This window comes from Equus caballus, chromosome 18 (assembly GCF_041296265.1).
Source record: "Equus caballus isolate H_3958 breed thoroughbred chromosome 18, TB-T2T, whole genome shotgun sequence".
Classification (NCBI taxonomy): domain Eukaryota; kingdom Metazoa; phylum Chordata; class Mammalia; order Perissodactyla; family Equidae; genus Equus; species Equus caballus.
Window position 1 is genome coordinate 77,460,246 of NC_091701.1, and position 26,964 is coordinate 77,487,209.

A 26,964-nucleotide genomic window follows, 5' to 3' on the forward strand; every position below is an offset into this window, starting at 1 on the left:
ACAAGGCAAGGACGTCCACTCTTACCATTTCTAGTCAACATTCTATTGGAGAGTCTAGCTTGTGCAATTAGACAAGAGAAAGAAATAAAAGCATTCCAGGTTGCAAAGGAAGAAGTAAAATTATCTTTATTTGTAGACAACATGAACCTGCATGCAAGAGATCCTAAGAAATCCACACACGCAAAAAGACCTACTAGAATAAACAAGATCAACAAGAATTTAAGATACAAGAACAAAACACAAAATCAATTGTATTTTTATATAATAGCTATGAACAATCCAAAAATAAAACTAAGAAAACAATTCTCTTTACAATAGTATCAAAAAGAATACTTAGGAATAAATTTAACCAAAATATGCAAGAAAATGCACATTGAAAACTACAAAACATTGCTGACAGAAATCAAAGAAGACCTAAATAAGTGGGAAAACATTCCATGTTTATAGATTGAAAGATTCAATATAATTAAGATGGCAATTCTCCCCAAATTGATCTACAGATTCAACACAATACCTATCAAAATCTCAGCAGGCTTTACTGTAGATTTTGACAAGCCAGTCCTAAAATTTACATGGAAAGTCAAAGGATCCAGAATAGCCAAAACAATTTTTAAAAAGAACAAAGTGGGAAGACTTACACTTCCTGATTTCACAACTTACTAGAAATTTACAGTAATGAAGACAGTGTGGTATTGGCATAAAGAGAGACATGGAGATCAATGGAATAATTTAGAGTTCAGAAATAAATACATTTTTATGGTCAATTAATTTTAACAAAGGGGCCAAGAAAATTCAATGGGAAAGGCTGCTGAGGCAATTGGATATCCACATCCAAAAAAAGATCAATTTAGACTTTTAACTCACAGCATTCACAAAAGCTACCTGAAAATGAATCAGAGACCTAAAGAGCTAAAACCACAAAACTTTTAGAAGAAAACAGAGATGAAAATCTTATTAACTGTGTTAGGCAAAGATTTCTTAGATATGACATCAAAAGCATGATTCATAAAATTTTTTTTGACAAATCTGACTTGATTAAAATTTAAAAATTTCGTGTTTCAAAAAGCACCATTAAGAAAATGAAAAAGACAAGCCACAGACTGCAAAACATTTGTGAATTCTATGTCTGATAAAGGATTGGTATCCAGAATATGTATAGAACACTTACAACTCAATAACAAGACTATAAACAAGCAAACTCTTAAAATGTCAAAATATTTGAAAAGACATTTCACCAAAGAAAATATATGAATCGCTGATAAGGGCATGAAAATATGCTCTACATCATTAGTCATTGGAAAAATATAAATTAAAACCAAGAGAAATCACTTCACATCCACTAGACTGGCAAAAGAAAAAAACCAGAAAATAAAAAATATTGGTGAAGATGTAGAGAGATTAGAATCCTCATACATTGATGAGAATGTAAAATGGTGCAGCCACTTTGGATAAGTTTGACAGTTTCTTAAGAAGTTTAACATCAATTCACCATACAACCTAGCATTTGCACTCCTAGGCATCTACCCAAGGGAAATGAAAACATATGTTCACACAGAAATTGTATTCAAATGTTTATAGCAGCATTATTCATAGTAGCCTGAAGTTGGGAATAATTCAATGTCCATTGACTGGTGAAGGGATACAAAAGTGGTTTTGGAATACTATTTGGCAATAAGAAGGATGAGGTACTGCACGTGCCACAACAAGGGAAAATCTCACAAACATTACGCTAAGTGTAAGAAGCCACACAGACGAGACCACACTTCTGATTCCATTTATACGTAACGACCTGAAGGGCAAAGCTATTGAGTGATAAAGTCCATTAGAGACTGTCTGGGGCTGGAGGCGGAAACAGGAGTGACTGCAAATGGGCAGAAGATGGTGAGAGAAATCTTTCTGGGTCACGGAAATGCTGTAAAATTGGATTGTGGTGATGGCTGTACAACTCTGTACATTTACTAAGAATCGCTGAAGTATGCACTTAAAACGGGTGAATTTTTTGGCATATAAGTTAGCCTTTTTAAAAAGTCAAGAAGAAATTAGTTAAATATTATATTTGAGAGAAAGAAGAAAGTTAGTTTCCAACCTTTCCATTAAGAGTCCAGTCATCTGAAAATTCTCCCTCATAGATAGTATCATCTTCGGACAGTAAAACCCCATTTCCCTATGTGAAGAAACAAACAAAAACTGTAACACATAAAATGCAGAGGAACTTAGAGTACACACACATAGCCACATCCCTCAAAGCCTTACAGAATCTTAAAAGACAAGAAAACGGTACTAAGGAGGTAGAAAATTAACAAAAAAATGATTTAAAGAGTTAAGGACATAACTCTTATGTTAAGTCCTTACATTACATTATATGCAACATTATATGCAAATATTCTACTCACCATCATTTTATTAAGGTGAAAGTTGCCTTCATAGTATAATCCAAACTGGGTAACTACCACACCATTCCCTTGACATACATCATCTTGCCACATCCCCATATACTTTTCCCCTCTGCAGAGAAATAGAGGAGAAAAGAAAAGAAAAACTGATGAAGACAAGGATGAGGTGGGGAAAAGACAATGACTGCATGGGAGATTCCAAGCATCACTCCCTAGGTTGGTCTCAGTTCCATTTTTCTAAAGAGGTTAACTCTGCCTCCTCCAACTTGGGACACATGATGGCAAAAGACATCTTCCTCAGAGCAGCATTCTCACGGGAATTTAACATTCTAGTCTACCTGATATAGATCTGTATATACTCCATGTACTTCCTTGATAACTTTAAACAGAAATAAAGAATGCCAAGAATTCAACTCTAAATAATTTCATTCAAAACGTAATAAGTAGAATCAAACCTATGCACAACTTTTTCTTACCCAAAAGTTTACTAACTTAAAAAAAAAAGGGAGGGGTTATCATAAAATAAGGCTCATTCTTCACTTACTTGAACTCAAAGAAATCTTACTAATCCCCACTAAAAAGACAAAATAAGTACAAACTGCTTGTTATATAACACTAGACAGAGTTAAATATTACTAAACATATTAAATATTACTAAATATTAAATCTTAACACTGTTTAATAATAACAGCAAATTTGAAAGATCCCACATTATGAGAGCTGTGATCATTAGTAACACGAGGGGGAAAAGAGTACATATTAAGTCCAAAAGCAAATCAAGCCAAACCAAACACCGAAGCAAAAGAACTACATTCCTTCCCAAGGTTTAGTTACTTGAATTTAACTAAGCTGGATTCCTGGGTTGCTGGCATGCTAACAAAGTCTCTGACCCAACAGGAAGACCTACGCAGAAAGGTGTTTAGATTCCATTCTATGATCCCAGAGGGAATTTTCATTGGGTTCTTCCCGACCTTTTACTCCTATCATCTCTAGACTGCTTTAAAGGTCTTTCTTTGTATAATAGTTAAAGATCTGGTAGCCTGTCTGAGACACTAAAGGCTTTGTTGGCGTGAAACTTTAAGGAAAATGGTGCCAATGTTAACTGTGAATGACCCTGATGTTGCATAGAAGTAATTCACAAGAAAATGGATAAAATGATGTCTGACAACTCTGTCTTATTAAAAATTTTCTCAGTACTGTCAAATTAAGATGCTCAGCCTTCATAAAATCATCACTGTTTTTGGAGAAGTTTAGGAACCTTATCTTCTCACACTGAACTCTGAGATTAGAAGCAGAATACCGTACCTAGTGATATCATCAAAGACACCATATCCTGCTTTCTTGTCCATTACCCATTGGCCAATGAACATACTGGGAGAAGAGGAAGTCAACTTTCCGCTTCGTAGGAGACCATGACCATGACGCATGTTATCTTGAAAACAACCTTCAAACACTTCACCAGAGGCATAACTGTGGTTAGAAAGAATGGATAAAGATCACAAGCACATCGAATTCTGATGTTCATTTTTACAAAGTTTAGGAAATTCAAAACTATACTCATGTCTCACTGGTAGCTATAATTGTTTATATGATTATTTTTCAACAATTAAAAATTTCATTTTTCAATGATTGAGGCTAAAAAGTTAGGACATCATGGGTGGCATTCTATGTTAACATGGGGAAAAAAATGTGTTCAGTCCCTCTTGGGAAAATGAAATGAGTGATGTCTGAAAGAATGACAGGTTTTGTCCATATTAGAATCATATAACAAATAGAAGATAAATTTACAGGCAAGACACTTAGGAGATTCTGTGAGAAAGTCAAAGTTTATAAAGTTTGTACAATTTTGTTAAGAACTAAATAATAACCTAATATATTCATCCTGTGATAGACAAGAGGTTGATCTTTTTTTTTTAAAGATTCTATTTTTTCCTTTTTCTCCTCAAAGCCCCCTGGTACATAGTTGTTGTATATTTTTAGTTGTGGGTCCTTCCAGTTGTGGCATGTGGGACGCTGCCTCTGCCTGGCTTGGTGAGTGGTGCCACATCCATGCCCAGGATCCGAACCAGTGAAACCCTGGCCACTGAAGCAGAGGGTGCAAACTTAACCACTCGGCCAGCCCCAAGGTTGATCTTTAAAAGAAGACTTTACACAGTTTCAGTCATAAGAAGAGTAAACAAAACTTACTCCTTGGAAAATTTTGGCTACACAAACATTTAGGTTTATATAATTCTTTGAAAAAACAAGACCAGTCTAACAACCTTTCCAGTGTTATTACCTAAAGACTCCCTGACCACACATTTTTCCTTCTTTCCAATGGCCCACATAATGGTCTTCTTTGTTCAAGGCTTTGTTTGGGATTCTGTATTCTCCATACCTGCCAAGGAAACGTAAAAAATCAGAAGGTGCAATTATGACATATTCACCTTTTGTATGTATACATTTGTAAACATTTTAACAAGGAGATCAGAGAAAAGACTTACCTATAGGAGGAAAGGGGTAAATGAAGTCTTGGTTTAAGTCGTATCTATAACCTAAGCTCTTTGGCAAGTCCTAGAGGAGTGGGACTCCACTACACAGAGAGATTAGGTGTTTTATCTCAAGTCCAGTGAAAAACAGAAAACCTGTGTCCTAAACCTATCTCTGCCACTAATGAGCCACATCACCTTGGGTAAGTCCAGTACCCGGCTCCTTCATCTGTAGAAGCAGGGAGGTAAATCAGATTATCTAAAGTCTCTTCTCATTCTAAAATTCCATTAAAAAGAGATTCAAAGGCCTCATAAATATTTATATTATCACACAGAAAAGATCACCTACCCAATATATATAATAATTTTTTTTTTTTTTTTGGCTGAGGAAGATTAGCCCTGAGCTAACATTTGTGCCAGTCTCCCTCTACTATTTATATGTGGGTCACTGCCACAGCATGGCTGACAAGTGGTATAGGTCTGTGCCTGGGATCCAAACCTGCAAACCTGGGCCACTGAAGCAGAGCACGTGGAACTTAACCATCAGGCCACAGGCCTGGCTCCTATAATAATCTTTTTTTATACGTTTATGCATCACTTAACAACAGGGATACATTTCGAGAAATGCGTTAGGCAGTTTCGTCATTGAGAACATCATAGGGTATATTTACACAAACCTAGATGGTATGGCACACTTAGGCTACGTGGTACTAATCTTATGGGACCACTGCTCTATATGTGGGTGCATCACTGACTGAAACATCGTTATGTGGCGCATGACTGAATAGTAAAATAAATTACTTCTCTAACATGATACGAAATACTTCACTGCCAAATTTATCATGTAAATGTACTATAGTGTTAGAAAACACAACAAGCTTATACAAAAATAATGTCATTTGAGTGCCATTAGGATAACATACCACTTAGAACATTTCCTCTTTAGCATATGACAGAAATTAAAGATGCTTTAAAACTACTGAAAGGAAAATTTCTCTCTGTCCTTTGTGTCAAGGAGGCACTACTACCTCAAAAGTTTCGCCATCAACACTACCCAAAGTTCTCAGTCTTCACAAGTGTGAAATGGATAGAAAACACAGTCTCATTTTAACATATGGAAGGCTGTGTAACTTGAAATCACATGGCTCTCCCAGTAAACAACTCACTCTCGGTAAACGATAGCTGCAGCCTAAGTTCCTAGGTCTCTCCATGTTCACACATCTGCATTATGAGCCCTAATACACTGGACGTATTTCTAAGAAACAAAACAGAAATCTACTGATTGTTTCAAAAATAGCTCTGAACACAAAATAATGTAATTTGTAACTGAAGTTGAATTTATCTTCCTGTTTTACACAATTTTCTTACCCATCTTCCAAGCCATTCCTGAACATGCCAGAATACATCTTTCCATCTGGCCACTTCAAAACCCCTCTGGAATACATAAGCAAAGAATAATACATGTCAATTAATGTTTCATACATAATCAATACTTTCTCAGTAATTAGACTATCATCCTCACCCCAGGCATAAATCTTAAACATTTTCACCTGCCATGAGGCTTCCCTGAAAGCCAGCGTCCATCATAGGTGGCATCCTTTAGGCGAGCATCCTTGTAGAAAGTATATTTGGCACTGCGTGAAATGGGTGGTTCCTGCCTCTGAATACTGCTGCCACTACTATAAGGCGGAAGATCAGATGTCCCCCTCAAAGCCTGATCCACAGCTTGGCTTACAGCCCGGAGCCATTTAGTCTAGGAGCAAAAAGTAAATGTCAATAAGCTTGAGACAACAACTCATCATGCATTGCTTTAAATCCTGCTAAGTTTCCTTGGTATCAGTAATTTTTCTGTCTCCTAATACTTTTCTTATTAACTGAATAATGCTGATTGGCTCTTGGAATTCACTACTATATGTTTAAAATTAAGTCACATTAAAATAACAAAAACAAAAATCTAGTCTTTAACGAAGATTTATCAGACATAATTATGAATCATTAGCCAAGCAAAAACAATTTTTTTCTCTTCTTTACTACGATAAGAGACAGAAATAGCTAGGCCAAAGATTAAAAGAAAATACCATGATGAACTAACCTTTTCCTGGGGTGTTGATGAAATGAGAGTGAACTGCTCCTCAGGTGTAGTTATCTTTAAGCCATTCCTAAAACATTCACAAGGATAAATATCAGTGGGTAGGACAACCTGTCATCACAATATTAATCCTCAAATATGAAAAGCAACTTGTTTATTTCAAGAGGAGTAGAAGTCAAATGTAGATGCAGTCATGCCCTGGGTTTGGTTGCCACAGTGGGAGAAAGAAAAGACACAGTCACTCTGCTCTGTGTTGAACAATGGGGATGTGAGCAATGGAGCAGCCCTTTTACCACTGTCATGATCTGCCATGATCTTTACCACAGGCCATTTTACTACCTTTGTGCTAGGGAGGTGAGTCTCATTTATGCAGAATGGGGAGGTCTCCTGAGCTTTGTCATGTCTAAGGAAACAACCTGGGTAACAGAGGGACAGAATTAGGCGAACGGCAGGGTGGCACACTTACACACCACCAGCTTCTTCAGAAAGTGGCTCTGCCCACAGTGTGGCCAAAGGGAAAACATGGTGTGTGGAGAACTGAAACAAAGAAAATGGAGAAACATCTGAGAAAGCCCCCGTGGACCCTGGAGGTCTCTGCTGCATAACCCTTTTCAAATGGTTAAGTCCACACAGGTGCCACCATCTCAGCCACATAGTTCCCATGACATAGCCAAGCCCAATGGGTCTCATCTCTGCTGCAAGGACCCCTTCAGATGGCTGATACTCATTTGCAAGCTGGATACCAAAAATACTCCCTGAAATCTGGCCCATACTATGCATGCAAGCTAAACACTCTCTTCTATTCATTAGTTCCAGCAAAATCACCATAAGTTTTAATGCAAACTGATGGCACAATTAATTAAATAAGTATAGTGCTCCACCTTCCAGGGCCTCTAAGGTTAGGAATCTGGCCTACCTGGGCATGGACTAGGGCATCATTAAAGAGAATGAACCAATTCACAGAAAACCTCCCTGCATGCTGCAGAGACAGGGCTCGATTACTGCTCTCACACAGCAGTCGACGCTCTGGCTTCCTCAAGGAATCCTGAAATTAAAAACAAGTACAAAATCAATCAAAATTACTTAATAGGCAAAGAGAAAATGAAAAAGATATAAATCACATTTAAGGAAATTTACTGGTCATAGCTTAGTTTGGTGTTAATTTAGACGGGATCCAAACATTTCAAAAAATCAGTGCTCAAAGGAGACTAAAAAGACAGGAACAAATAAAAGAAGGTGAAATACGTGTTCAGAGAGGATTCCTATAACTTAGGGAAGATGTTAATGTTTAGAGCATCCACTGCTGTGGTCCTTAGACCAGGCTGAGAAAGGGGCTCACTGAAGCATTACTACCATAAACGAGTAAGAAAGAGAGAAAATAATGACAGTTGTTACGGAGATGCCTGCTGCGTGCTGGGGTAATGACAATTGGCATGGTTTACCGTCATTTTTCCAGGAAAGGTCTTCCAGAAGCCCAGTGTGTATTCTGCTTCCTTCCTTTTCCTGCCGAGATGGACAGCAAGAGACTCATAACAAGAACTGGAATCCTGCAGCTTCTGGTATTCTGGAGATGTCTGGAGGCAAATAATTAAGGGAGGAAAAAAAAGAATATAAAACAATTGTCCAGAATCTGTAGCCTCAGAGTGGTTTAGACATGTAGTGTTAAGTTTAGGGAGGAAATCCAGCCTAAGAACAGACATGTTACACTAAAGGGAGCTGAGCAAAAAGATTTGTTCCAGAAAATTCTATTACATATAGTTTCATATAAAATAGAGGAATAACTCAAGGGAGAAAGAAGCAAACACCAGCAGTTACCAGTGAAGCAAGGAGCAGCGAACTCGGACTAGGGCAGGAATTCTCACATGTTTTGGTCTCAAAATGCCTCTGCTTTGCTTATGTGGGTTACATCTATTGATACTTACCATATTAGAAAACAAAGTTGAGAAATAAAAAAACCCTTTATTAATTCACTTTAAATACAGTAATATTTTAAATGAAAAATAACTGTATTTTCCAAAACAGAAAAAAATGTTTAGTGAGAAAACTGGCATTGTTCTACATTTTTTTCTGATCTCTTTATTACCTGGCTTAAAAGGCGACAGCTAGATTTTTCTCATCTGCTATGGCATTTAATCTATTACGATATGCTGTTTGGTTGAAATATATGAAGAAAATCTTGCTTTATAAAGATATAGTCAGAAAAGGGAGAAGCATTTTAATAGTCATTTCAAATAATTGTGGATACTCTCCTTTGAAACCAACCCCAAACTTGTTAAGTGGTAGTTTCTTAAAAGTAGCTTGAATGTGAAACTACATTGATGGAACTTTTTGTACTCTGTTACTCCACTGGTCTATCTTAGACTTTGAACAGATCTTTTACCCATGCATGACATGTGGACTGGAACATTTGGAAAATATTGGTTCAATGAGTTATGCAGACCTTCCAAATGCTGATACATTTTATTACACAACATCAAAAGTCACATGTTAATATTATCACCAATCTATCAGAGAAAGTCTTTAAGTAGTGGGAAACTGCCAACTCACAGTGACAGATACGTTTCCCACATTTTAATTTTTGCTTAAAAGTTCAGATTTTATCATTGACAACAAACACTGTCAGTTGTCCTCCTTGAAGTGACTCATTTACTCATTTTTGAGAAGATATCTGCCAAATACCCAAATCTAAATAACTATAGTTTATCTGTCAATCGTTCTTTCAAGTTAAAAAAAAAAAGCAGTTCTCAACTCAAACCTCAATTTTGTGCTTTTCCTTGAAAAATCTCCCTACTTGCTGCATACTTGGCTATGCAGCAGAGCTACTTTATGTGTATGTCCCATTTCACCACACAGAATATTAAAAAGATATACTTCTAGGCACCAGCCCCATGGTGTAGTGGTTAAGTCCAGCACACTCCACTTTGGTGGTCTGGGTTTGAGGGTTTGGATACCGGGCACAGACCTACAACACTCATCAGCCATGCTGTGGCAGTGACCCACATACAAAGTAGGGGAAGAGTGGCAACAGATGTTAGCTCAGGGCTGATCTTCCTCAGGAAAAAAAAAAGATATACTCCTATGTGTGGTGATGGATGTTAACTAGACTTACTGTCTTACTGTGATGGTCATTTCACAATATATATAAATACTGAATCATATGTTGTACACCTGAAACTAACATAATGTTATATGTCAACTGTATCTCAAAAATAGATCTATACTCAATGGTTTAAGTTAAATAAAATTAATTTTTACCACTTCATCAAGAATATTCTTAAGTGAAACTGGCATATTTTTGCTTATTTTGTTTTTTAACTGCGAGCGTATGACAGCAAAGAACATAATGACCACGAGCACAGTTTGGAGCCACTGCCTTGATGCATGCTAAGGAGCCAGCAGTTTTACCCATCTTTACTTTTCACCATCAGTACAAATGACAACACAGAGGAAAAGCAAATGTCTTAATATTGTCCTGAAAATAATCTCATCTTACAAAACCCCTGAAAGGGTCTCTGGAACCTCCAAGGGTCTAGAGACCAACCTTTGAAAACCCGCTGCAGGAGAGGGTCTAACTGCTGTGCCACGTGGAGGGAGAGTAGAAGGTAAGATGAAAGATGATCCCTCACAGCCATGAGTAATTACTTTACATTCCACAATTCTTAGAGTCATTTGTATTCATTTTTTCTGTTCATTTAAGAAACAATTAACAGTGTCTACTCCATACAGAATATTCTCCTGAGCGCTAGGGATAAACAAGCAAGACACAATCTTTGTCTTCTGGGAGCTTAGAATCAGGCAGAGAAGATAGAAAACAGACAATATATCAGAATAATGCAGGGGTTTTGCTAACAGGTTATCTATCAAGAGACAACATAGTAAAGTGGTTAAAGAGAACAGACTCTGGAGCCAGAGTGCATGGATATGAATTCTAGCTTGACCAGTTCTCAGCTGTGCCTCAATTCTCTTATCTGCAAAAAGAGGATAAGAAGAACACCTATTTCACAGGGTTGATGTGGGAATTAAATGAATATACATAACATGCTTACTTAGAACAGTAACTGGCACATGAAATGCACTGAATAAATATTGGGTATTATTACTTTTATCTAGAGAAGTTTATGTTTTTATGATGTCTAAACTGTACCTTCGACCTACTAACCAACAATTTGCAGTGATGGAACACAGCCATGTGTTTGGAAAAAACTTCCACAGATGATTCTGATCCCCAACCCTGGTTAAGGACCACAGACATAATGTGACAAGAGAATAATGGAGAGATAAAGTACAGCAAAGCACAGAGGAGGGAGTAACTGAGAAATGGAAATGGGAGGAAATGTGGTATAGTCAGAGGGGGCTTCATTTTCATGAGAAAAAGACTTGTCCCAGGCCTTGAAGGTTTCCCACAGAGGATGGAGGTAGGATGTTTCAGGAAGCAAATATAAAGCATATGAGAGCTACACCCAGGGAATCTGAACCAACATGCAGGACACAGGGAGGAAAATAAAGCTAGAAACAGAAGAGGGTATGAGATTTTAACGGGTCTTAAATCCCAGACTAAAGAGTCTGGTATTTTTACACAGAACTGTGTAATAGTGGACTGGAAATAGTACAATATCAGACTCTCTGAACAATTCCAAGCTGATCTGGGAAGAAAGATTTGTGATTAATTGAGGGCATATTGAGGTAAAATCTGTATCTCATTGAGTTACTTGTGTAGCTCAAACCTTTATGGCTAAAACTAGATCAATTTGGGCTAAAATTGAAATCAGACTAAAAGAAAAGATCTACAAGACCACAGTAGGATCAAATGTAGAAAGCTCACATCAGTTCCTGGGTCACTCTAGAGACTGAAATCTGTCCAGATAAGGAGACAGATCCCAAGACTAAAAACATTCTAAAGTATAATTGACCCTGGAGTCATTATGGTTTCTCTGGAACCCTTCGGAATGGAAACAAAATGAAACTACACATTTCAGTACAGTTTCAAAGGTGAATGTCTCAAGACCAACTTTAAGATACACCTAATATCCTAGAGTGGTGCTAATCTTCCAGGACTCCACCTAACTAATTTTATACAGAAAGTGGACTAGTTAACATGTGAAACCATCCTGTAACACTGTGATTTCTCATAGCATATACTAAGGTGACCCAAACAGCTGGCATGAGTCTATCGTGATCCAGGCCAGGTGGTAACTCCACTGCCTCACTGGTGTGTGTCATCATTGGGAAAGCCAGGGTAACAGCTCTGTGTAACTTGTACTTGGTAAACTTTTTTTTATGCACTCAATAAACTTTGACAATATTAAATAGGTAGCATAAGTGGGTCTCGACTTCAGACAGTTTCATAAAATGAATACAATTAATCTTGATAAGGCCCTGAGAGGAAACTGAATCCACAGCAAAGAAGGTTAGATTTACCTAGTCATACTTCTTTCATTTCCTTGAAGAAAAATAAATTTAATTAGACAGAATGCATATTAAATTATGGGAGCTCCAGATGTTGGGGTGGCACAATCCAAACAGACAGACAAACATAATCCCTGGCTTCCCAAGCATCCAAGAGGGTTTCTTTGGGAGCTTACCACTTCAAAACAAGTAGCAAGCTTTAGCAAAACTTTTGCATAATTATGAAGTTGTCTGATTGGCAAGAAAAACAAAGTATTCAGTATTTCCATCAACTGTGTGTTTTCATCATTCACTTCTGATAAATCTTGCAACAGCTCCTGGTTTTTATTTAGGAAATCACTGGAGGTAGAGAAAAACAGAGATTCAGTTAATCATTTTGGTATTGACAGTACTGAATAGAAATATTTCATTAGATACTAGCTTTTTCAGAACGCACATTTCTAGGTATAATGAAAGTAGCAGAAGAAAAATACAATGATATAAGCCACATACAATTAAAAGAATTTCCCTGCCTATGAAATGGGATTGTTGAATATAAAAAGTAGCAAATGGTGGCAACAGTAACTCTATAATAACAGAGATGGTTAATCACAGATTTGTGCTTGAAATTCTAGGAAATGCATCATACATCCTACAGTTTCAGGGAATAACTGGAGACCAGCTGACGCCATTACATGCTAATTTCCAAGCCAAAGTCACAGCAATTAATGGCAAGTCTAACTGCTCTAATCAGTAGAGCTACACAAAAATGCTGGAGGAAAAACAAAGGTCTTTGCTCAAACAGAATTGGCATATAATATTAAAACACTTCTAATTTCTTCTTTTTTGCTTCAACTGTTGATCATCTAATAAGAGTTTATTACAAGAGAATAAGAAACTGTAGATACCAGTACTACAATTAACAGGAAACAGTAAAGCATATTACATGTGAAGATTTCAATGCTGAGATCTTCAAAAGCATTTCAAACTGAAGCCAACATTTAGTTTTTATATTCATTTTTATATAAGTTCATTATTAAAATTTTACTGCAAATTTTAATGATGATCCATAACCTACTGAGATTATGCTCATCAGACCAAAATACTTAAAAGATTTGTAAAGTAAGTGTTGGCGGGACAGAATAATAATCCTTCTCTGCCACTTACTGAGCAATAACCATGTGCCAGGTAATGCCCTGAGCGATTTACAAGCATTGTGTATAATTCTTAGCTACAAGGTCTCAAATAGAACAATGTCACATGAGACTACAAGGCAAGAATGAATCATTTTATCATCCCTTAGAGAGCTATGGAATAAACAGATGTTTAACTCTGAAATTATGAAACATTATCTTGGAAAGATGGAAAAATATGTAACGGCTTCCAGCAACCCAAAAGTTCAATGGCACAAGTTGGACTTTTTCATAATGTAATTAAGGCCTCTGACAGAGTGTCCCGGGGAGCATGGCCCAGACTGTTATTTACAGCTGGCCTGTGTGGTGTTCCTGCACCCTCCTCCACATTCTGCTGCTGGGATCAGCTGAGGACACTCGTTTAACCCTACACAAGTGCTCTGCTTTGACTTGCTCCTGCGAGATGGAAGCAGTACATGGCAAACATATTCCCTCAGACCACATTTCTCCTGGATGCTTAGTACTAGACCAGAAATCTTCCAACTCTTGTGAACTCTATTACTTTTCAGGACTCACTCACGCCCTTGCCTACAGACTTTTCCAAAAAGGGCCCTGATAAGCACTCAGGAAACCTGAACCAGAGACTCACTGTAGCTTATCTTCTCTTGGGAGTTTTTAATCTAACAGTGGCAATATTGCTCTTTTCTTATGTGGCTAGCTTTGCATTTGTTACTCAAAAAGATAAATATATTAAAGCTAGAAACAACCTAAGTATCCATTGACACATGGATGGATAAACAAAATGTGGTATACACATACAATGGAATATTATTTAGTCAGGCAACGGATTGAAATTTTGGTATATGTGACAACGTGGATGGACCTTGAAAACATTATGCTTAGGGAAATAAGCCAGACACAGAAAGACAAACATTCTCTGATTCCACTTATATGAGGTACCTAGAATAGGGAAATTCATAGAGACAGGTAGTAGAGTAGAGGTTGCCAGGGGCTGGAGGGAGGGAGAAAGGGGAAATCACTGCTTAATGGGTACAGTTTTTGCTGGGGATGATAGAAAAAATTTGTGTATAGAAAGTGGTGACAGTTTATACAACATGTGAACGTACTTGACGCCACAGAATTGTACACTTAGGAATAGTGAAAATGATAAATATCATGTTATGTGTATTTTATCACAATATTAAAAAGAAAACCTATATGATGGTCAAACCACCACGCTAGCCTGAGGTGAGCAGCTGAGTGATGAGAGCCTGAGCATCATCATCCGAGACCCACTAACTGCCATCCGGGCTCACTGGCTATGCCTAAGTTTCTCAAATTGTTCTCTTTTTTGTTTTTTTTAAGGATTTTTTTATTTTTCCTTTTTCTCCCCAAAGCCCCCAAGCACATAGTTGTATATTTTTAGTTGCGGGTCCTTCTAGCTGTGGCACGTGGGATGTCACCTCAGCATGGCTTGGTGAGCGGTGCCATGTCCACACCCAGGATCCGAACCCGTGAAATCCTGGGCTGCCGAATCTGAGCACACAAACTTAACCACTCAGCCATGGGGCAGGCCCCCACAAACTGTTCTCTTTTAAAATGAATTCTTTAAAATAATTTTAAAAATAGACTTTGCAAATAGAGGGTGAAAAAAGACATTAATTACTGACTTTGACTACATAAAACCCTGGGATTCATAACACCTGCTTGGGAAATGCTGGCCAAATCGAGACTTCGTATCTGCTGCCACAGCTCGGAGTCATCAGTGTTCATTAATTGCTTTCCAAACTGTCCAAGCTCCAGCAAAAGGCATTCACATATTTCACATATGTCACTGATATAGCTGCTCTAACAAGGAGTCAGGTCAACTCTGAGTATTATGAACTCAACTGAAATACTAAAGGAATATTAATAAAGCATAATATGGCACCAGCGTCAGCAACTGCCATAGTCCTTCAAGAAGCCCCCAAGGCCTTCTCATTTAAATTGCCACAAGTCTTCACCTATTTTTGCATCTTTCTGTAATTAAACTTGCTTTTCTTCAAGCATTACTATTTGCAAAAACAACTGCAATTTTCTTTCTGCTTCATTTAACTATTGGTTTGACTGCAGTCATTTTCTGCTATTTTCTTTGGCCAAGATTCAGCATTTCACCAACACTAAAGGTTAAATAAGCTTTTGTTTTTGGTGAGGAAGATTGGCCCTGAGCTAACATCTGTTGCCAATCTTCCTCTTTTTGCTTGAGGAAGATTGTTGCTGAGCAAACATCTGTGCCAATCTTCCTCTATTTTATGTGGGATGCCTCCACAGCGTAGCTTGACAAGTGGTACTAGGTCCATGCTCAGGATCCGAACCTGTGAACCATGGGCTGCCAAAGCAGAGCACGTGGACTTAACGACTATGCCACCAGGCTGGCCCCTAGATATGCTTTTTTAGTCATTATAATATACAGATATATAATAAATGCAAAATCAGAAATTACAAGTGTAAACCTGTCATTTAAAAACCAGAAGCTCTCAGATGGAAAAAATCACAAAGCAGGAAGTCCACCCATTTGCTGCTTATAAGAAATATACAAAAACATTACAATACACTGCAGAAAAGCTGAAAGTAAAAAACATAAAGTGGTGTCATTACATTAACATTAAACAAAACAGCAAGATCAGGGATTTTAAAATTAATACATAAGGTTAAAATATAACACTGTTTAACCTGCCATTAAAAAAATGAAGGCCAAACCTCTATATTTTGGAAATGAATGAGCACAGACATAAGTCAAAGAAGAAATAATGATGGGAACTGTAAAAATATTTAGAACTGAATGACTATAAAAACAAAATGTATCAAAACTTTTAAGATACAGCTAACGCAACATTTAGAGGCAAACTTATAGCCTTAGATGGATACATTAGAAAAATAAAGAGTTTCTAAAATTAATGAACTAAATGCTAAACTCATGAAGTTGGAAGAGATTAACAGGTGAAGACAAAGAAAGTAGAAGGAAATAAAAAGCTGACGTTAATGAAATAGAAAACAAAGAAAGGATTAATAAAAGCTTAATCTTTGAAAAGAGTAATAAAAAGGGGTAAAGTGCTTACAAGACTGACCAAGACGAAAAGATAAAAGGCTCAAATAAATAATAATAGGAACTGGGGGCTGGCCCCATGGCCAAGTGGTTAAAGTGCTACATGCTCCACTTTGGCAGCCCAGGTCCCTGGGTTCACATCCTGGGTGTGGACCCACTTCACTCACCAGTCATGCTGTGGAGGCATCCCACATACAGAAAGTAGAGGAAGATTGGTACGGATGTTAGCTCAGGACTGATCTTGCTCAAGCAAAAAAAAAAAACAAAACAAGGAAGACTGGCAATGGATGTTAGCTCAGGGAGAACCTTCCTCACCAAAGGAAAAAAAAGGAATGAAAAGTAGGGGGTATAAGTCCAGTTATTATAGAAGTGAAACATCTTAAAACAATGGTAGGAATAATATGCCAATAAATTTGAAAACAAGGATGCTGTGAACAATTTTCCAGAATAATATAAATAATTAAAGGCATAAGAAGAAATAAAGATCTAAACAGACCTATTCATTAAAGAAATTAAATCAGTAGTTTAAGAACTCTCTACAGGAAATGCTCCCATGAAGGCCATACATTTTTACAAATGAGGTCCACCAAATCTTCAAAATACAGATAATCTCTGTCTCTTTCAAACTATTCCAGAGAATAGGAGAAGAGAGAAAGCTCCCAAACTCATTTTATAACTGCTAGTGCAATCCTCTTAACAAAATTGGGCAAGCACAGAAGAGAAGGAAACCTCATATTAACATAGATGCGAAAATCTCAAATATTAGCAAATTAAATCCAAGCAATGTCTTAAAAAACTAATACAGGGCTGGCCCCATGGCCTAGTGGTTAAGTTTGGCATGCTCTGCTTCAGTGGCCTGAGTTCGGTTCCCAGGGGTGGACCTACACCATTTGTCAGCCACCATGCTGTGGTGGCGACCCACATACAAAATAGAGATAGACTGGCACAGATGTTAGCTCGGGATGAATCTTCCTCAAGCAAAAAGAGGAAGATTGACAACAGATGTTAGCTCAGGGCAAATCTTACTCAGCAAAAAAACCCCCAAAAACAAAAAAAACTAATACATAAAGACCACTGAATTTGGGGGCCGGCCCCATGGCCGAGAGGTTAATTTCATGTGCTCTACTTTGGCTGCCCTGGGTTTCACTGGTTCGGATCCTAGGTGTGGACATGGCACTGCTCATCAGGCCATGCTGAGGCGGCATCCCACATAGCACAACCAGAGGCGCTTACAACTAGAATATACAACTATGTACTCAGGGGCTTTGGGGAGAGGAAGAAGAAAAAAGAAAAAAAAAAGAAGAAGATTGGCAACAGATGTTAGCTCAGGTGCCAATCTTTAAAAAAAAAAAAGACCACTGAATTTACCTTGGGAATCCAAGGATATTTACCATTAAAAAAAAAAATCAATTGCTCTTCAACCTTTAGGAATAAAAGGGAGCTTTTTAACCCCATAAACGATATTTACCAAAAACTGAGGTAATCTTTAATGGTAAAATATTAAAAGTATTCCTTTTAAAACAAGAAATGAGATAAAGATGTTACTACTCTTCCTATTAGGATGTAAGATCAAAAGCAAACATGGCAAAACGTTAACTTCTATTAAATATGAGTCGTGAGTACACATCTGAAATGTTTACTTTCAAAATATAACTGAACGCTTTAAAGCTGCCTTTGTTGCTAGATCAACACTTGTTGAGAACTACACAGTTCAGAATGATTAGCCTCATGTAAAGGGCTTATATATTTATTACTTATCCAGAAGCTAAATGCAAAAACTTTGTATTTGTGCAACACTTTGCACTTTTCTCTGTAACATCACATACATTATTTATTCCTTGCAACCGGGGAGAGAACATCATCATTTTTCAGATAAAAAAAAAATTAGGCTCAATTTGGTGAAGAGCTGTCCAAAGTCTCAGGGGTAATAAGTGATAGCACTAAAGGACCAGATCTTGTGGCTTTTTCAACAGCATACTACTTCCAATGATAATCAGGGGCTATTAATACAGGTCCTTTATAAGTGTCAGTGAAAGTCTACACTTTGATTCATTTGGTAAAATGACCAAGTCAAAGCTTTTCCCGGGCACTCAAAAATACAGAACACTATAAAACATAATCTTTGGTTGTTAGAATGATAATTGGAAAGTATGTATTTGCTTACATGGCAGGCTTAGCAAGAAGCTGGAATCCTCCCATAACCAGGAAATTTGTAATAGATGTGCAATACCTTAAGCAAAAAAGAAAACACACGTATATTAGTGTTAAAATATTAATTTCCTCTTCAGAGTTTTTGAACAAGCATCTGGAACAGATACTTCTTGGTTTCTCACCAATGAGTTTCAGAACTTTTGTGATGTCAACATTCATGAACTGTAAAGGACTGAAGAGAAGGGCACGTTATGTGATAATCACAATAATCTGGGGGGAGGGAAGCCATTTTAGTAAAGATCTTAATATAACAGGAAACTTAAAAAAACACCTACAGCTATGCAGAAGATGTTAGAATTTACTTGATAGATTTTACTTTGGTAAATTAACAAACCTGAGAAAACATGATTAAAATTATTAGATTTTTAATGAGAATTTTCTCTAATTTTCACTTTAGGTTACCCAATTAAGTCTTCAGAAACAGATAACAGAGAAAGTAAGAAAATATGTTAAAAGATCTTGAGTGACAGCGTTAGAAAAGTCTGGTTAAGTATTGATCTACTGTAAGAGAATAAGTCTTACCATCTGCCAATCCTCCTCTTCTTGCTGAGGAAGACTGGCCCTGGACTAACATCCGTGCCCATCTTCCTCTACTTTATATGTGGGACGCCTGCCACAGCATGGCTTGATGAGCAGTGCCATGTCCGCACCCGGGATCCGAACTGGCAAACCCCGGGCCGCCAAAGAGGAACGTGCGCACTTAACCACTGCGCCACCAGGCCAGCCCCAGAGATTAAGTCTTGATAAACTACTTTGAGTTCCATACTCCTGAGCTGGCAAATGACATCAATTGACTTTGAGAAAGAAGGAAAATTCCTGTTAAAAATAGCCCAAGGTAGGGGCCAGCCCTGTGGCTGAGTGGTTAAGTTTGCGCGCCCTGCTTCGTCAGCCAAGGGTTTCACAGGTTTGGATCCTGGGCACCGACCTAGCACTGCTCATCAGGCCATGCTGAGGCAGTGTCCCACATGCTACAACTAGAAGGACCCACAACTAAAATACACAACTATGTACTAGGGGGATTTGGGGAGAAGAAGAAAAAACAAAATAGCCCAAGGTACTATACACTTAAAAATAGTTATGATGGTTAGTTTTATGTGAATTTCACCATAATTAAAAATAATTTTAAAAATTCATAAATCAAGATTTTTTACTTGTCCCATCTATATGAATAAATTATGTTAAAAAAATAGCCCAAGGTATCAAAACAAAAGCATTTTCAAGCATGTCTTGAAGTATCAGGGAAGAAAAAGTGAAATAGATTATGAGATGAATACAAGACAAAAAAAATTAATAAAAGTTGAAACCTTCACACAAAATCTAGTTTAAAAAAGTAAACTGGTATCAAATTATGTTATTTTTCATGCCTGAAAGGTGATTTAAAAGATTCCAACCAGGGTATTTTCTCTCAGACAACAGCTTCAAATATATTCAGTTTTGCTTAGAATTGAAATCACATGCATCTATCTGCACAAATATGCATAAGTCTGAAAAGAAATACACTATTAACAATAGTTATTTCTAGTGGTAGGATTATAGTGACTTTAAATATCTTTTTGATTATCTTATTTGTATAGTTTTCAATAATCAATATATATTACTTATATAAGAAAACAACCTAAACAAAACCCCAACAGACTATGAGCTCCTTGAGGCAGGTGCACTGGCTCCACACTGTGGCTGCTGTGGTCTGGGAGCTCCACACAGCGCCTGCCATTTAGTGGGAACTTAGTTAATATTTGTTGGATGGATGAAGTAGGAATAAAGAAAGAAGAAAACGTACACATCACATTGATAGCACAACCTAACAGACATTAATTTAACACAAATTATGCCTCCCATCATAATGTCAAAACACAAATTAAGAAAAAATGAGAAATATTTAAATTTGCAACTACACTTGGGAGATTTTACTTGAAAAACATGAAAAGAACCTTGGATAACTATCCTAGGTTTTCTTAAGGAAATATCTTTATTTTAGAGGTAGTTTGGTCTTTAAAACTTCTATTTACAGAACAGTAAAAAGCAGACATTGGAACAGCTCCATATTTACAATCAGCAGTTAGTCTTTTTTTTTTTTTTTTTTTGAGGAAGATTCGTCCTGAGCCAACTACTGCCAATCCTCCTCTTTTTGCTGAGGAAGACTGGCCCTGAGCTAACATCCATGCCCATCTTCCTCTACTTTATATGTGGGACGCCTACCACAGCATGGCTTTTGCCAAGCGGTGCCATGTCCGCACCAGGGATCCGAACCGGAGAACCCTGGGCTGCCAAGAAGCAGAATGTGTGCACTTAACCGGTGAGCCCCTGGGCTGGCCCCAGCAGTTAGTCTTAAAATAATCAGTTTACTTATTTCCTCAAATTTTAGTATAATTTACTTAACTAAGCAAAATTGTTCTCTAGAGAACCATATTTATTATAGTACATTTTATGTAAATTAAGTATACTATAAATCACTCTGCTAGAATATACAAGGAAATACGAAAACTTATTTTTAACCTTTTTTCCCACTTAGATAAAACTAAAATTTCAGCAATGCAGAACTACAGTTGACATAAGATTAAAATACTGCTTCGCAACTTCTATCACCTTATATCACTCTCCCTAATCTAGTCTCTTCTGATTAAGGAGCTGTTCTCCTTGGCAGAATAACCCTGCCGAGATTGAACATGACACGGGACTGGATACTTGCTCTGTATAACTATCCAAGAAGAGACTTGCATGCTTCAGGATGACCAAACTCCTGGCTTCCTTTATCCCCTGAAGGAAGCTGCTCAGGGAGGCTCCATGCTGACCGATCAGGTAACACAGCTTGCTAAATCGGCTTGCCACCTCCTGCAACAGCTGGACTGTACTCGCAGTGCCCAAATTTTCTATAACAAAACAATGATGATGATGACAACATAGCCTAAAGACTCATTACCTGAATACTTTCTTATGATTATTATTTATTATTCATTATTTCAAGATTATGAATTCCCCTTTTCTAAGAATACTTAACATGTTGAGAGGTACTCTCAACTATGGAACCCAAATAATCACAGTGTTAAAGAAAGTAACTTTAGAGATGGCAGAATCCAGTCAGTTGAGGAACTTATTAAAAATACATTCACAGGGACCCTACAGATTCTGACTCCAGGGTTAAGATCCTAGGATGGATATATTGAAAGAAAAAGAAAGCCATCCAGGTAATTCTGAAGCCCAGGCAAATTTGAGAACCACTGAGCTAATCTAACTCTCTTCTCATTTTGAAGTAATCTAAAGCCAAGAGACAGGAAGTGAATTATCTAAATTCACACAATTAGTGACAGTCAGGAATTGAACTCACTTCTATAGTTAGACCTTGGTTAACATTTTCAACTTTTTGTACTGACTTCTGTTCTACTTGCCCCAGGGACAAGCCCAACCATTCAGTGCAGAGAAGCCAATCCAAAAATGAGACCGCTACATCACTCTGAACTTTACAGAGGACATCAGGAGATTGTTTTTTTCCAGTCCAAAGTTCCTCATTTCTGGGACAGAGAGGCTGAGCAGCAGATGAGGTAAAACCAACACAGAATCAGGAATCAGGTCAGGGAAACTTCTTTTCTTTACTTGCGATATAGGAAGAACGGACAACATAAGAGTCCTGATAATTGGCGGGGGGAGGATCGGGTGGGGAGGTGGGGAGGTGTCTACATACCTAAACTGAGAAGAGGCCTGAGAATCTGAGATTTGATATCACTTAGTTTTGAATAGAACCGTCTTTCCGTGGTAGCCAACTCATGGAGGCTGGCAATATATCCCATAATGTTTTTGTCCACCAAGGCTAGATAGCTGTCTTTTCCTGCTGTCACTCTGCTTATATATCCAAGCTGAAACAGAGAAGAAAAGATGAAAGATAATACATAATTTACTAATAGCAATAACTGAAGCTGGCTCGCATCAGCTGGGGAGAGCCAAGTGGTAATAGTCAGGAATTCTGCAAGTTGGTTGTTAAACCATTGGTAGCTTAAAACTGGCAATAGAAAAATTACTTAAAAAATTGGCAAACACTAAGACCAGGGCTTATTTTGTTTTGTTTGCTTTTCTTATAGCTGGTTTACCAGTGTATCATTGTTATAACTGTATTACCAGTGCACCATTGTTATATATGAATATCTGGATGTATATATAACTACATACATCTATACTTTTTTTTTTTCTCTGCTTTCTCTCCTAAAATCTCCCCAGTACATAGTTGTATATTTTAGTTATGGGTCTTTCTAGTTGTGGCATGTGGGACGCTGGCTGCCTCAACGTGCCTGATGAGCGGTAACATGTCTATGCCCAGGATCTGAACTGGTGAAACCTTGTGCCGCCGAAGCAGAGCGCACGAACTTAACCACTCGGCCACAGGGCCGGCCCCTATACTTTGATTTATTGCCACAATACCTTTTATTTCATACTACATGTGTGTAGGACCACAGACACCCTAAATATATCGAGACGCAAATGATACAGATAGATGTCTTAGGACCCTTTTTTGCATGAAATACGATAAAAGAGAGCAGAGAGGATCTCTATGCTGTAGATCAAAAGGTCAAGGGTCTAGGTGTTATCTACGTCTTAAAAGTACAATATAAAGGGATTTTCTTTAAAAGGGACTTCTTGTCATTTACCCATGACCTTACTGAACAAAAACATTCGATGTCTTTATTCATATATTCCTATTAAACTAGACAACCAAGCTGTAGACCCAATAAACTATTAACATCCTACAGTAACTAAAGACACATATTAGAGCCTCAGCACCTTCATCAGTCTATTTCATCCTTTATCTGGACTGTGGAATTTTTCATGGGGAATGTGGAGCCAGGGCCACCAACTACAAAGAGTCAATTAGTACGTCTGGAATAACAGACTATGCGGAGGTCAAGACCCAATCATTGGTCAGGCCAGTGTTGCCTTCAGCAAGAAAGATCTTGTCCCTATACATTCATAGCTCACATATTTAGCCAGAAAAACAAACATGAAGGATAAAAAAAGTCCACAGGATATATTATTCAATAAGAATAAGAAAGCCAGAATGTACTAACTTTGAGGGTTAATTTCTTTGTAGCACATCACTTTAAGGATGTGAGTTACTTTAGCGGGGAAAAAAAACCCAGAACGGGCCAATGGTTTAGGTTTATGAAAAAGAGACAGGAAGCAGGAAAGCAAAGAAATTCAGATCAACAAATGAAAAAGAAGGGAGTAAATAATAGTAAATAAAATGAAAAGCTAAGAGAAGAAAGGAAGTGATGGGAAACACAGCACTGTCGGTTGCCTGTCAGGTCTGCTGCAAGCCCATCTTGGGCCCCTATAATTTTTACTTCCCACTTACAGTTAAAAACTCTTCTACTCTATTTCTAATTCACCTGAGAGTTCCATGAATACAGTCAGGAAATTTCATTGTGAAATATACTTTTCAATACTCCTACATGAGGGTATTAATTCAATGAATATTTATAAAGTATTTACTATGAAGATACAGCAGTAAATGAGAGAGCCTAAAATCCCTACTCTGAGGAATCTTGCAGTTAAGGAGGACAGACAATAGACAAAATACGTAAATTATATAGTGTATTAGAAGGTGATATGCACTATGGAGAGAAATAAGGCAGGAAAAGGAGTGAAGGGGGGGTGGGAAGGGGTTTGCAGTTTTAAATATAGTAGTCAGAGATACTTAAAAATACTAGGCATCCACACAAATAATAACAAAAACACAAAACTGCTGGTGTGGTATACAATGTGGGCCTTATGATCCAATTCCTGTTCACCTTACTACAGGAGAGAAGTACCGGAGTCTTAGTACCACTGTGATTCTCTGGAAGGTTGTCACCTTCTGTAGGGTCCTGACGGCCACTATAATATAACCCAGGCTGGAAGTCTTCTGTATCCACTAAAAACAGGGAATAATCCTGGCCTGCAGCTACACTCCAGACTCCATTTTTACCGTTTACCTGCAACGACAGCAAGATATTGCCTGTGTAAGATGTTAACAATCAGATAAAAATTCAGATCCACAGGAAGTGAAATGTAATATTACTTAAACAGGTACGGTGCAAAGTCAGTCATATCTCAGAGGGCAAAACTCACCCAGCAACATACCCAATCAATTCCAGAAAAGATGCAGGAATAGGAAGGAATTCTTTGTTTAGCTTTTAAATTTGTAACTGGATTGTTTCCATAAACATCTGAAAAACTGGAATTTAAAAAGGAAAAACTATAGATCTGATTTTTTAATTGTTATTTTTGGAAGTCCCCACAGGACTCAGCCTGTACTACAGTTAAGAGACCCAAAAACTTCTACAGCCCTATTCTGACAGATAGGGCACATCTTTGTCCATTCACATCTAGCTGTGTGCACAAAAATCAAGGTAAAAAGAAAATCTAACATGGCTAAATTCCATTCTGGCCAACTAAACCCTTGTGTGCTAAAATTCAGTTTTCCCACTTGGAACTCACTACCTCTCTGATGTGACTTCACTGTGCCAACTCCCAGGATGCTGAAACAGGCAGGACCCCTTTGGGGCCCATCTACATGGATCCCCTAGACCAGTGGTTCTCAACGAGTGGTCTTTGAAGCAGCAGCAGGAACCACCTAGGAACACGTTAGAAATGCAAACTCAGGCCACAGAGCTACGGGGAGTGGGACCCAGCAATGTGCTTTAGCAAGCTCTCCAGGTGATTCTGATGTATGCAAAGGTTTGAGAACCACTGCCTTAAACCAATAGTTTTCAAACCTCAGGATTCCACATAGTGATTCAGGAACCACCATGGAAAAGCCCGTGCCAGGGCCATCTTTCAAATAAAGTAGTTCCATGTTTATCTGTTTTATGTACGGGATTACACATAAGATTTCATTTGAAGAAAGTGTTCTGCTATGGAAATTACTGGCCCAACCTCCAAACCCAACTTCAGCTGTGGCCCCCGAGACTGAGAAGTAAAATCCCCCTAATCTGTTAGATTCTGTGTGTCTAGAAGGCTCCAAATCCTAGGTGATTAGGCATTTGTGTGAGTGTGTGTGTGTGCACGTCTCCACTACTTTATAGCTATCCAAATAACTGACTTCCTGTTAATTTTGCAAAGAATGAATTAAAACTTTTGCAGAAGGAAACACCCTTCTTCTTAGTCTCTGATCAAAACTAATTCAGATCACTCTGCCTTGACTTTTAATTCACAACTAAAATGACTTCAAAATGTTTTTCTCACCCTTCCCCCAAATAAAAAAACCAAAATTCTGATGCTGTAATTTTTGTATGTACAGTTAAAAAGTGATGAAACTAAAACCTTATAACAAACTGTAATCTCTTGGCCAACTAAAATGTTAAATAAAAATTTGATTTCCAGGGTCTCCATGCTATATTACAAAACCTTCATCTGTATAAATGCATGATCTACTTTATTCAAATAAAAAAGAAAAACAAGGAACAATGATTTACCATATCTTTATTTGTGACTAACTATCAGAAATTGAATATCACACCACGGAATTTTTTTTTTTTTTGAGGAAGATTAGCCCTGAGCTAACATCTGCTGCCAATCCTCCTCTTTTTGCTGAGGAAGACTGGCCCTGAGCTAACATCTGTGCCCATCTTCCTCCACTTTATATGTGGGACGCCTACCACAGCATGGCATGCCAAGCGGTGCCATGTCAGTACCCGGGATCTGAACCAGCGAACTCCGGGCCACCGAAGCGGAACGTGCAAACCTAACTGCTGCACCACCAGGCTGGCCCCTGAAATGTTTTATACCGAAAATATTTTATTTAAGATTGGAGCTAGAAGTAATAACTGTTCCCTAACTTTTTTAAAAAAAACTTTCCTTCCCAGTAAAATTAAGTTCACTGGAAGGAAAGGCAGCACATAAGTCATATATAGTGATGGATGCACAGTACATACTGAATACACAAATTATTGGAATGTGTATTAACAGTAGCGTATATTTGAATCATATTCCTGAAACTGAGGTAACTATCTTTTTTCAGTCTCTACAACTCAGTGGAGGGAGCATGTCTTGGGAGAGGGTAGATATCAGAATCAAACTACAAATACAAGAGCTCCATATTTTATTCTATTAGGCTATCACCATGCACATTCCCCGCCCACCATCCCTCAAAAAACAAACAAATCTTGTATAAGGAGTCAATACTATCAATGAGAATTTAGTATTTCTGCAGGTGGGGCAGAAAAAAAGGTTG

The 26,964-nt window shown here is 37.7% G+C and overlaps 1 protein-coding gene across 10 annotated transcripts in view; it reads right to left on the reverse strand.

Annotated features, from left to right (window-relative positions):
* The window catches only part of ALS2 (alsin Rho guanine nucleotide exchange factor ALS2), a 72,330-nt gene that overhangs the window by 15,877 nt on the left and 29,489 nt on the right, over positions 1 to 26,964 (reverse strand). For 9 of the 10 annotated variants that reach the window (XM_023622392.2, XM_023622396.2, XM_070241597.1 and 6 more), the window contains 15 exons: positions 24,542 to 24,724; positions 22,444 to 22,615; positions 21,454 to 21,634; positions 18,718 to 18,783; positions 12,533 to 12,695; positions 8,393 to 8,524; positions 7,867 to 7,995; positions 7,417 to 7,487; positions 6,954 to 7,020; positions 6,412 to 6,614; positions 6,230 to 6,295; positions 4,672 to 4,770; positions 3,699 to 3,863; positions 2,394 to 2,505; positions 2,087 to 2,164 (listed from right to left, as the gene is read on the reverse strand). In XM_023622392.2, coding sequence (XP_023478160.1) covers positions 2,087 to 2,164; positions 2,394 to 2,505; positions 3,699 to 3,863; positions 4,672 to 4,770; positions 6,230 to 6,295; positions 6,412 to 6,614; positions 6,954 to 7,020; positions 7,417 to 7,487; positions 7,867 to 7,995; positions 8,393 to 8,524; positions 12,533 to 12,695; positions 18,718 to 18,783; positions 21,454 to 21,634; positions 22,444 to 22,615; positions 24,542 to 24,724 — 1,887 coding nt within the window. Of the gene's footprint in view, positions 1 to 2,086; positions 2,165 to 2,393; positions 2,506 to 3,698; positions 3,864 to 4,671; positions 4,771 to 6,229; positions 6,296 to 6,411; positions 6,615 to 6,953; positions 7,021 to 7,416; positions 7,488 to 7,866; positions 7,996 to 8,392; positions 8,525 to 12,532; positions 12,696 to 18,717; positions 18,784 to 21,453; positions 21,635 to 22,443; positions 22,616 to 24,541; positions 24,725 to 25,232; positions 25,366 to 26,964 lie in introns of those variants that run through there. The other variant, XR_002801361.2, reaches the window with a different exon arrangement.